Source organism: Hydra vulgaris, chromosome 01 (genome assembly GCF_038396675.1).
Source record: "Hydra vulgaris chromosome 01, alternate assembly HydraT2T_AEP".
NCBI lineage: Eukaryota > Metazoa > Cnidaria > Hydrozoa > Anthoathecata > Hydridae > Hydra > Hydra vulgaris.
Genome location: NC_088920.1, coordinates 47812501 through 47824558, shown reverse-complemented (window position 1 = coordinate 47824558; position 12058 = coordinate 47812501). Strand labels below are relative to the sequence as shown.

Here is a 12058-nt window from a genome sequence, read left to right as displayed (position 1 = left end):
TTTATGTTATATTATAATCGCATTAATGATATGCAAAAACCTTTCAAACTAGACAAATAATATAAACATACCTTTATAAAGTAAGATAATCTTTTTTGGCATTTAAATCCTGGTTTTAAAACAAAATATTTCAGTGAAAAATTTGTTAAAAATAGCACAATGGCCCACTTTATCGCTTCTAAACACCATAAATAATTTTCAGTTGGGACAAGGGTTATTGTTGTTAGTATATATATGTTGATAAATATTACCAGAGTGAAAAAAGTTGCTATTTGACCACATTTGACACATTGTTTATTTCTAGGGACGCAATGTATATATAATATTATTTTACACATACGCCTTTTTTTCTTAAGAGCACAATGCAGTAAGCTCCAGTAGCACTCTTTTGTTATACATACTTTTTAACTTCATTTCGTGCTTTGGAATGGCAAAAGAGCTTTCGCATTAAGATGCAGGAGATAATATTTTGATAAAGTTAAATTACGCGAAAGTGTTCGCGTATTTCGCGTAGTTCGCGTATTTCGGAAGAAAAACCTAATAAATGTCATAACATTTATTTTCCTCAATCCTGCAACCGTGGAAATGGGAAAAGTTTGGTAGGAAATCTAAAGAAGTGTTAGTCAATTTTTGCGTTCTAAACTTTGCATTGGTAATACTATTGGCAACACTATTAACATGAAAATGTATGTTTTGTATAATATACTTACTTTAATTTCGCTAGTCGTCTGTGAAATCACTAACGAAGAAAAATTATCTGCAATTCATGATGCAGATAAACGAAAGTCACAGGACAATTTAATCATTCTTTTGTTGATTGGTTTACTAATACTCACAGTTCTTACCATATGGCTATTTAAATTGAAAAGGTTCAGATTTTTCCATGAAACTGGAGTTTGCATGATTTACGGTAAGTTAAACGAATTGTGTTTTGAATTCATTAAAAGTTTATAATATTATACATAATTTATCTCTAGGTAAAAAAGTCAATCTTTTTTTGCATAGTATTTAGAAATAAAAATGTTATAACTCCCTCTCCATCTTTAGTAAAAATTTAAAGCATTAAACATCAAGGTATAAGAAATATAAGAAAGCATGAGTCTTTAAAAGTACAGAGAAAACTGTCTGTCTCTTAGATATGACTTTTAAATAACCAAGTCAATGTTTCAATTTTCTTTTGTTAAAGTTAAAAGTTATTTAAAAAAAACAACATATCAATGTCATAAATCATAATCAATTTCATAAATGCTACATTTTAAAATTTTTTGATGGTTTTAGAGCAGTAAGTTGTTTTACTAGACATTTTGCACTTGAATAGGTTCACATCTCTATTGTTTCATTTTTAATTTGCATTTGATGTGCAGCAAATATATCTAGTTTTTATGGTGCTTTCTCAAACAATTCATACATTTATGTAGAGATAAAATAGTTTAATTTTTTTAAACAGTTTTAAAACAACTTTAATCCATCAGTTTTTAATACTTTTCTCAGGATTACTTTTTGCATTGTTGATTTTTGAATGGGTTTCAATAGAATTTTATGCTCATTTTCCATGTGAAGCAGCAAAAGTGTTCTGCCATAAGTTTAGACCATGCTGCTAAATTATAAATTTAAATCGTAATGTCAAACATATTTTGTTAAACAAGGTAAAAAAACTTTAAAGATGTTTAAAAAAGATTTAAAGATGTTTAAAAAAGTTGTCGAAAAATATTCAAAGAATTTTTTGAAAAATATTGAAAGAAAAAAATTTAACTTTTTGTTTGTTTGCCATTGTAGTTTTAAACATTTTGTTTTTTAGATCATTTTGATTTTGTTTTTCAGTACGTTGTTATGGCCTTTTATAATTCTTTCTAAATTTGTTCCTGAACTTCAACATAATTTAATAGTATTAATGTGCTTGATGACTAATATAAAGAGAGAAAAAACCCCAATTTTGTTAAAGCATTTTTATTAATGCAATTTTAATTAAAAGTTATAGTTGTTGTTGTTTTTTTTTCTCTAAGTATTAGTAAATCTTAATTGAATTAAATTAAAACTAAGTTTCTAATGTTTTTAGGATGGCTTTTTAAAGTCACTTCATATACCTGTTTACATTAAATTAAAAGCATATGAAATAGTTTGTCGTCCCCTAAAGTTTTGTTTAAGTTTGATGGGAAATAGCATTATTGGTTTAAAATAATTAAATATATTGTTTTTTATTTCATTTAAAAATTATAATATAGTTTTTTAAATTTATTGAGTTGTGGTAGTGTGGTCCTTAAAACATGTATTTTTGATAAGTTGTGTGGGAACCTCCATAAATGTGTTTTACATGTATATAATAATGCTGAACTTAATAATACAGTACAATCTAATTTGAATCCCCTTAATTCGAAAGCCTCCATAGTTTGATTAAATACAAAGTCACAGTGAAATTATAAAAGCGCTTAAGAAACTATATGTTTAACTATCTATACTTTAAGTCTTTATAATTCGAAAACCTCAACAACCTCCTTGTTAAAGGATTGGACTCTTTTTTCAAATTTCAAATATTTTAAGTTTTTGAAAAAGGATTAGCGTGAATTATTTTCTTCTGTTTAAATAAAATAATGGCATCAAAGAGACTGCAAAAAGAAAACAGTTTAAAGCGGAAATACGAAGCTCTACTGGAATTAGAGAAAATAAAAATAAGAGGTATCAAAAGTCTTTAATATTCTACCAAACACTCAAAAATTTTCACCAAATGGGCATACCAAAGTTTGGCTGACTGGGATGACCCTAGGTATGTTCGAGGAGAAAGACTTTCAATTTTTGTAATTGAAAAGTTAAAGTCTCCCAAATGTTTCAAAGGTGTGAAAAATATTCTTTTTTGCAGTTGGGCCCAACCAAAAAATTGGATGTCGGCTAGTAAGTGGTCAGGGTTGATATTTGACTAGGTCTGGGTTTGATAAAATATAGCCAGACCCAGGTTTGTGATCGGGGCGTCATCATCATCAGGCTTTAGCCTTCCTCTTTTATACTGTTTCTCTAATCATGGTCAATGCTCAAATGAGAATTCTATTCCTAAACCAGACCATTAAAAATTGTTTTAAGAAGTCAGGAATTTTATTAGAAGCAGTAGAAAAGCATATAAATGAGTCTCCTCTACATCTAAGCCTTTCTGTGGCTTAGATGTAGAGGAGACTGTAATGGAAAACTTAAAAGATGATCTTGAATTGTTAAAAGCATAATTTGATGCAGATTTTAACCTTAAGGCCGTAGAGTTAGTAGACATAGATTTTGGTGTTAGCATTGCCAACAAATCATCAGATGAGGAAATCATTGCAGAAGGACATGATGCTATGAAACTGAAGAGGAATTTGATGATGAGCATGTTGATGTTTTTAATGATGCTACAAAACCAAGTTTAAACAAAACAATGCATTCTATTACTGTATTCAAAAAAACAGTTTTTATTCTAACTTTATGGATAATTTGACAAAATCTCTTCAAGACAAAAATCACGTCATTGACATGGATTTACAAGCTCATAAAGACAATTAACAATTAATGACTTTTTTTTGAAAATATAAAAGTTTAAAACACATAATATATATTACATTTAGGCCTAAGAATTGCTATTTTTTTGTTTGTTTCATTTCTATTTGTTACTTTAATTACTTATTTTATAAGAAAATATGAAGTGTATGCAAATATCTAAATTATGTAAACTTCAAATTATTTAATGTTCAAACATATATCAGATATCGTCAGTGAAACTGCAAAACCTTGTAATTGACTTTTTGAAAAATGTTCAGGAGAGAGTTAAAACTAAATAGATTAAAAAGTTTATTCTAACATATAATAATCTTTTGCTATTAATTGTCATATTGTGTCTCTAACTGATATCAAATATTTTGAAAAAAATATAATCACTAGGGGTTGGGGGAAAGCAATTACGTGTTTTTGTAATTCATGTTTTGACAGCTTTTGGTAGATACAAGGTTTTTTCACTAAAAGGTAACTAAGTTGTATAGACATATTTTGCACGTTTCATTAATTTCATTTCCTCAGCCTGCTAAATAATTTAGTGTTGGGACTCTAATTTTATTTTAATGATACTTGTTTTGATACTAATTGTAAGAAACCTAAATATTCAATTAAAAATTTAATATTCCATGTGACATTTTACGATAGCAAAAACATTTATGACTGTTGACACAATAATTATCAATCTCATCAAAAAACATCTCGCTCAAATTTCTTATCAAAAAATATCTCGACAATAATTATCAATCTTATCAAAAAATATTCTGATACAGTTGATCAATCTTCATTAATAAAAGTAATCTCACCTAATATTATAAGTCGTAATACTCAATTAATCATGCGGAAGATTGTCATAAAACTCCTAACAATATGAGGGTAGAACTTGTTTGAGTTCCTGGAGATGATTAAATTTCATCTTTGAAAGTTTACGTGGCTGCGAGTAAAGTCTAGTTGGAAGGAAAGGACCACGTGCTGGTCTCTTAGGCAGTGGTTGCCATTCATCTGAATACAATAACTTGTATTTCATAATTCCTTTTGGTGTGTACATAATACACCCAATGTCTGTTACTACTGGATCACCAGTTTTAAACCCAGGTCTAATTGATACGAAACCGGTGCGTAGGATTTAAAGAAGTCGTGGGTTAGATATTTCACCGAGTATAGATTTTTAATGCATGCTTCGCGACATACGCCAACATAGTCAGTCGGCAAATAAATTTCTTTATTCCTCAAACGGTGTTCGATTGTACTATGAACTGAATCTACTTCCATTTGGGTGTGACTTTTTTCCAAGTAGTGCTGTTCTATCGTGACCTTATGTTCAATTGCTAGGGCTAACAAGGCATTTGAGACAACTGCGTTTCAGTTTTGATAACAGCAACCATCGCTGTACAGAATCAACCTCGTACATGTAGGGTTTGAGTTGATAAAGGCTGTCACATGGTCCGATATCATACTCGCAAACATGTCTCCACCTAAACCTCCTTCGCTTTCATTCCATAAGTAGCATGTGACGTTACCATTAGCCTCATTGTAAATTGTAAAATTATGAACGCATAATTTTGTTTTGTAGTAGAATGCATTGGCTTTAAGAAATGGAGCCATTTTGACAGCTTGGACATCCATAGTGAACACTATGATCTTATCTGGATGTGCAATGGAGTCAGTTTTATCTGCGGCTTTTTGACTTCGAGCTTCTTCTTTATGTTGCTGATGAATATTGTATACTTCATATGAAATATGACCTAATTTATGTGACGTGCATGTGTCACATTGATCTTTTTTGGGACGGTAAATTGCTAAGTTAAGAGCTTCAAATTCAGCTGCTACACTTTTTCTCGAGAGTGGTTTCAGTTGGGGAGAATTTGCTTTAAATGACTCTTCGTATAAATGATACAAGATCATTTATACGAAGATTGGTGGTTCAAGATAGAGTTTATTAGTCGTAGCCCCACATTAGTGAGATGGAAGAGTCGGAAGATTTTTCAAAAAAGTCAGTAGAAATGTTTTCCTTTCATTATCAGCTGGAGTATTACAACGATTTCTCTTTGGTAAAGCTTTTGTATTGAGGGTTTCGTGCATACCACTACCATCTAAACTGGACTGCGCCAGGTCATGAACCTGCCACTCGCGCATTCCTAATGTGGCAAGAAACATCTTCTTGCAAACTTGAAATCTTGCAATATACCTTCGCCTCATTCCCCAGTCCATTTTACCTCAAAAATGTGAGAAAATTTTTCCTCGATCTCCCTCATCGAAGCTTTGACAAAAACGATTCTTTGCTTTTTTACAGCGACTAGATTGACATGCAGGACCTATACTGCGTGGTGCTTTTACTTCTAATTGTACAAAATTACCATCACAGTTTTTTTCAGACCTCTGTACTCTTCTCCTTTCATTCGCTTTAGAGCATTACGTTTTCTTTCCCAGTTATTTGGTTCAGCTCGCCCTCAGTTGCATCTTGTTTTCTTTGTTGTTGACGGTTGTATTTCAAAGTTTGGGGGATGTTCTTGATCATTTGAACTCACATGAACTGATGAACAGGTCACACGATTATTCGAAGAAGTGCCGGTTGAGGAGACCTGTGACTGATTGCTGACATTTGTGAATCAACAGATACGCGGGCAGCACCAGAAGAGAGCGGTGAATTTTCCACATCTGATTCATCATTGTCGGAGGATTCTGAGGACTCGTGTTCATCGGAATAGTTTGAACCAGAATCTTGAAGATCGCTGGAATCACTAGATTCATTTTCTGCATCGGTATCATTTACTGTAACAATTTCAGAATTGGACAAGTGTTGTGTCAAGAGCTCACTATGATCCTGGTTTTCGGTTGAGCCAAAAACTCCATCAATTGACTCAACGTTGATTAAATCAGACATGTTAGTTGTGTCTATATCCCCAAATGTCATATTCATTAACAACGAATTTATAGTAATGTTGTCATTGACAGCATCCATATCATAATCTACACTTACACTTGTTTCACGAACCACACAAGAGTCTAATGTTGGATCCTTTTTATTTCCAGAGTCAGTTTCACTGACAGCTGGAGTCGGTTGCTTGACTTTTTTCGAATTTGCCAACAACATCATTTTGTAACCACGTGAATGTTCCTACAATAACAATACATAAAAGACTACAAGAAAATAAATTTACAGTATAGAAAATATTTACACTAACATCAAGTGATTATTAGATTTTTTTCAATAATAAATTAGATATAATATGATTTTACTTTTAAGCATGTCTTTTAACAAAATAATAGTAAACAATTATATTTATTAGAAAATTATATTTTACTGGCAATCTAACTAACTCCATTAACCTTATTAATTTTATTGGACCATGTGGCAATTCTAAATTTGTGGTTTAACTGCAAAATCAAGTATCAGCAATATATAGAAGTGCAAAATCATGTATCAGCACTGCACATTATAACTCGTCATAATCACTCTAATTATTCAGAAATATCTAATTATTAAATAATTTAAATTATACTCACTTGTTAGTATGTTTCTTGTAGTCGTTTAAAAATAAAAATTTGTCACGATTTATGTTGATAAAGGAAATTATCTATGAACGATATTTCACACACTACTATAACCACCAAAAGTACTGTCAGAAATACTTTGTTATTGATGATACGTGGTTTTGCTTTCACATTTTGGGCTAATGTAATTACGTGGTTATGTCATGTGATAAATTTTGTGTAATTCTTTGGTCGGACTGTTAAGAGCTTTTGCAGTTACATGGATACCACTTTATAGAAACGTTTTAAATAATAAAATATAAAAGCCCAAAAGTTGCTGTTACAAGGTTTTGCAGTTTCACTGACAATATATAATTTTACAGTTTATCTTGTACTTTAAAATTGCATTGCGGCAAAATCTTCTTAATTTTGATCTATAGCATTTAAGCTGCCATTTTATAAAGTCTTTTGTTTGTTAAATTCTATTAAAACATTTGTCATACAATACACCTTAGAGGCCGAAATGGTTTGCTCGCATCATTTCTGAAGTGCATTGCTGTGGTTCAAATCCCTGTGATGGCACATTTTTTTTTCAATCTTTTTTAATTTTTTAAAATAAAAAGGAAAACATTGGAAGTTTTTGGATATTATATACATAACATATGTAAAGATACTATAAACTATAATGAGCGAATGAGAATTTTTATAAAAAAAACTTATTTGCTGTTTTATTAAGTCTTTCGTTTATTAAATGGTGTGAAAATTTTTATCAGACAAAACACCTTTCTGGCTGAAGTTGTTGGCTTGTAGCATTTCTATTGTGCATTGCTGTGGTTCCAATCCTTGCACATTTTTTTTACAATCTTTTTCGATTTTTTAAATTACAAAGTAAAACATTTTTGAAGTTTTTAGGATATTTATATGTAACATATATAAAAATATTATAACTATAACAAACAAGAATTTTTTAAAAAGTTAAAAATTTCTAAAAATACCAAAGCAACAGAAGAAATTTGTTGCGCATGTCATGATACTGATACTTATGTTACTAGTTTATTTCGGTAAATAAGTCCTAATAAGCTGCGGATGGTCTGAAAAAAATTATGGTCTGAAAAAAATAGCTCGTAGCTAGCTAAAACTTTAAAACTTAAGTTTAAATCTAAATAAAATTTAAAATTTTAATTTAATTAAAAATCTTTTTTGTTATATTTATTTTTTTGCTATAAATATATATGGCCAGATTAAAAAAATTGAAAATGTTTTGTATTAAGGGGTGGATTTGAACTATCGCAAAACTATAGCATTGACAGTGCACTAAACCACTGAGCTATCAAAGTTATGCATGTAAGAAAAAAACAAACAATTTTATAAATCTCTTATAAGCTTTATGTTAGTGGAAGAAGTGCGTATGTTTTTTTTTGCTTTTAAAGCAATTTTTTTAATGAAGTGTTTTCCTACCATTGGCTAAAAAATATTGAAATAAATAAGAAATAAGTATAGAAGTAATTAATGCGGAATAGATAAGTATAGAAATGGTTGGTTTGGTTAAAACGCGTATATTATGGGTATTTTATTTTTTAAACATCTTCGCTTCCAACAAAGCTGCAAACAACCACTAATTAGAGTTGGAAGTTACTGGAAAAGAAAAGATAAAAATTTGTAGATCAAGATAACGATTGACAGGCGGCTTAAAGGATTGCAAATTGTATGAATCAGGAATCCAAGATGAAGAAAGTGAATTCCAAAGGACTGATGTTCGAGTAAAAAAATAGACGAATAAGAGTTTTTGGAGCATTTAGGAACAGTCACAGAAAAAGGATGACACTTAATTGAATGACGAGGAGAATGAATTTTAGTAGATGGCACAAGAGACGCTAGCTCTTTAGAGCAGTGCCCATTATAGTATTTGTAGAAAAGAGAAAGAAGCAACATTACAACGATGTGATAATGGCTGGAGGTTGGCTGTTAGAGCAGGTCCAACTATGTTTACAATGCGTTTTTGCACCTTGTCTTAAAGAGAAAAGACATCATTAGAAGATCCACCCCAGATATGGCAACAGTATTCCATACAAGGCCGGATGTGAGATTTATAGAGATAGAGAATAGAATCCGGAGTAAGAAAGTGTCAAGCTCGATAATGAGATGCAACCTTAGCAGATGCTAATTTTGCAATGGATTTGATATATGGTTTCCTAGAAAGATCGGAAGTAAGAGTTAATCCTAGAAGATGAAGGGTAGATGACTCATTGAGTATATTACGTTCATAAATATAGGAAGATCTAAATTATTGCAATATATAAGACCCAAATTTTTACAGGTGCAGTTGCTAGCTCTCTAGGGCAGTGCCCATTATAGTATATGTAGAAAAGAGGAAGAGAAACAACATTACGACGATGTGATAATGGTACCAGGTTAGCTGCGTCTCTTGTACTGTCTACTAAAATTTTCGTGTTACTCTTCATTCAATTAAGTCTCATCCTTTTTTCTGTGACTTTTCTTAAGTGCTCCAAAAACTCTTATTTATCTAGTTTATTTCCATGAACATCAGTTCCTTGGAATTTTCTACCTTTATCTTGCTTTCCTGATTCAAATAATTTACAATCTTTTAAGTCGTCTATCAATTGTTATCTTGCACTATAAATTTTATCTTTTCTTTTCCATTAACTTCAAACTCTAATAGTGGTTGCTTGCAGCCTTGTTGGAAGCAAAGTTGTTGAAAAAAAAAAATCAATGTATCTACACTCCCATTAATAAAACAAAAATAAAAAATAAATATTTAAAAACAGCATAAAACTATAAAAGAACAAATACAAAAACATCATTAAATAAAAAATTCTTCTTGTTAACTTTCATGTCTATTGTGGTTTTTAAAAAAACGATAAAAAAAAAAAAATATATATATGTACATATACATATACATATACATATATATATATATATATATATATATATATATATATATATATATATATATATATATATATATATATATATATATATATATATATATATATATATGTACATATACATATACATATACATATACATATACATATACATATATATATATATATATATATATATATATATATATATATATATATATATATATATATATATATATATATATATACATATATCAGGCCTTGTTACGAGATTTCTCTGCGTAACGAAAACCCGTGACGCATTTCAAAGTAACTAAACGCAAATATATTTTGTTTTGTTAGAAGTTATATTATGTCACTAGCGTCTTTTCAAGTATTGCATTGTAATTAAAGTTATTTTATTAATGCGTTAAAAATCATACAAACAGTTTTTTTTTCTCACTTTAACAAAAGTTACAAATAAAATCTAAGTTTCTATTTGAAAAATCATTTTTATCATTTTTTTCAAATAGTAACTAAATTTTATTTTGAAAAAAATATTTTTTTCATAAAACGTAACATAATATTTGTTTATTTTCTTATAATTTTACAGTTGTTTTTTGGTTATTTTATTGACTGTTAATAATTTTTTTCTTATTTATTATGTGAACACTTTTTAATAATGTTTTTAAATAATAAAGAGTTTTATCAGTTACCAATAACATATTTGTGATCATAATTTATTTTCATAAATTAAACGAACGTCATTAAAATTTTACGTTATTGAATTGACAATAATATATATATATATATATATATATATATAGTTCTATAGTTTGTTGGCTTTAGGAAGAGCGGAAGGAAAAAAGTGATTCTTACGCCAACACATACGTCACTTTTAATTACTTTTGACTTTCGTCCAACATTTCCGTGTTGGACGAAAGTAAAAACCATTAATTTAATTACAAATTAATCGTTTTTTAAAAAAACCACAAAAACGCAAATTTAATTGACCAGAATGTTTTTAAAAACATTCTGAATGTTTTTATAACATTTTGAATGTTTTTAACAATATAAACAATGTTTTTATTTTTATTTTTTTTAATAAAATGTTTTTTTTTTTATTTTTTTTAATAAAATGTTTTTATTTTTATTTTTTTTACTGTAAATCATGCGCGGAGTGTTGCTACATCGACTATCTTATAGCCTGACTCGCAAGGGAGTGCTGCTACATCGACTGACAAATAGCCTGACTCGCAAGGGAGTGCTGCTACATCGACTGACAAATAGCCTGACTCGCAAGGGAGTGCTGCTACATCGACTGACAAATAGCCTGACCCGCAAGGGAGTGCTGCTACATCGAATGAGGGTTTGGTTGGGGCAGGCAGTCTATCATTATTAAAAAAAAAAAATTCCGGTCTTGCATTTTAATTTTTACTTTTTGTCAACAAAATATCGAAAAAACTTTCGGACAACATCTAAGGGTTGTATATATACACATATATATATATATGTGTGTATATATATATATGTATATATATATTTAAAAAAAAATTAATTTTTGGACTCTTTGTATTTAACATTACTGAATGATGATTTGTGATATCTGTTATATATATATATATATATATATATATATATATATATATATATATATATATATATATATATATATATATATATATATATATATATATGTATATATTTATATATATATATATATATATATATATATATATATATATATATATATATATATATATATATATATATATATATATATATATATAAATTGGTAGAGAATTACTTAGCAAAAAATTATTTGTAACTGTGTTTCATCAATAAAGACTCATAAGAAAAACTTACATTTCTGATGAGTCTTTATTGATGAAACACAGTTATAAATAAAATATTTTTGTTTAGTGATTTTTTACCAATTTATTATTGCTTTGTTCTTTTAAGAACATTAAGCACTCTATTTTGTAGAATACATTTTAAAAGTGTTTATATATATATACATATACATATATATATATATATATATATATATATATATATATATATATATATATATATATATATATATATATATATATATATATATATATATATATATATATATATATATATATATATATATATATATATATATATATAAACACTTTTAAAATGTATTATATATATATATACATATATATATATATATATATATA

At 28.5% G+C, this 12058-nt stretch overlaps 1 protein-coding gene across 1 annotated transcript in view; it reads left to right on the top strand.

Annotated features, from left to right (window-relative positions):
• The first annotated feature begins 395 nt into the window (after nt 1-395).
• LOC100208434 (sodium/hydrogen exchanger 6) overlaps nt 396-12058 on the top strand; it is a 57992-nt gene continuing 46329 nt past the window's right edge. Inside the window, exon 1 of the mRNA XM_065788411.1 lies at nt 396-910. Coding sequence (XP_065644483.1) covers nt 679-910 — 232 coding nt within the window. The 5' untranslated portion in view covers nt 396-678. The remainder of the gene's footprint in view (nt 911-12058) is intronic.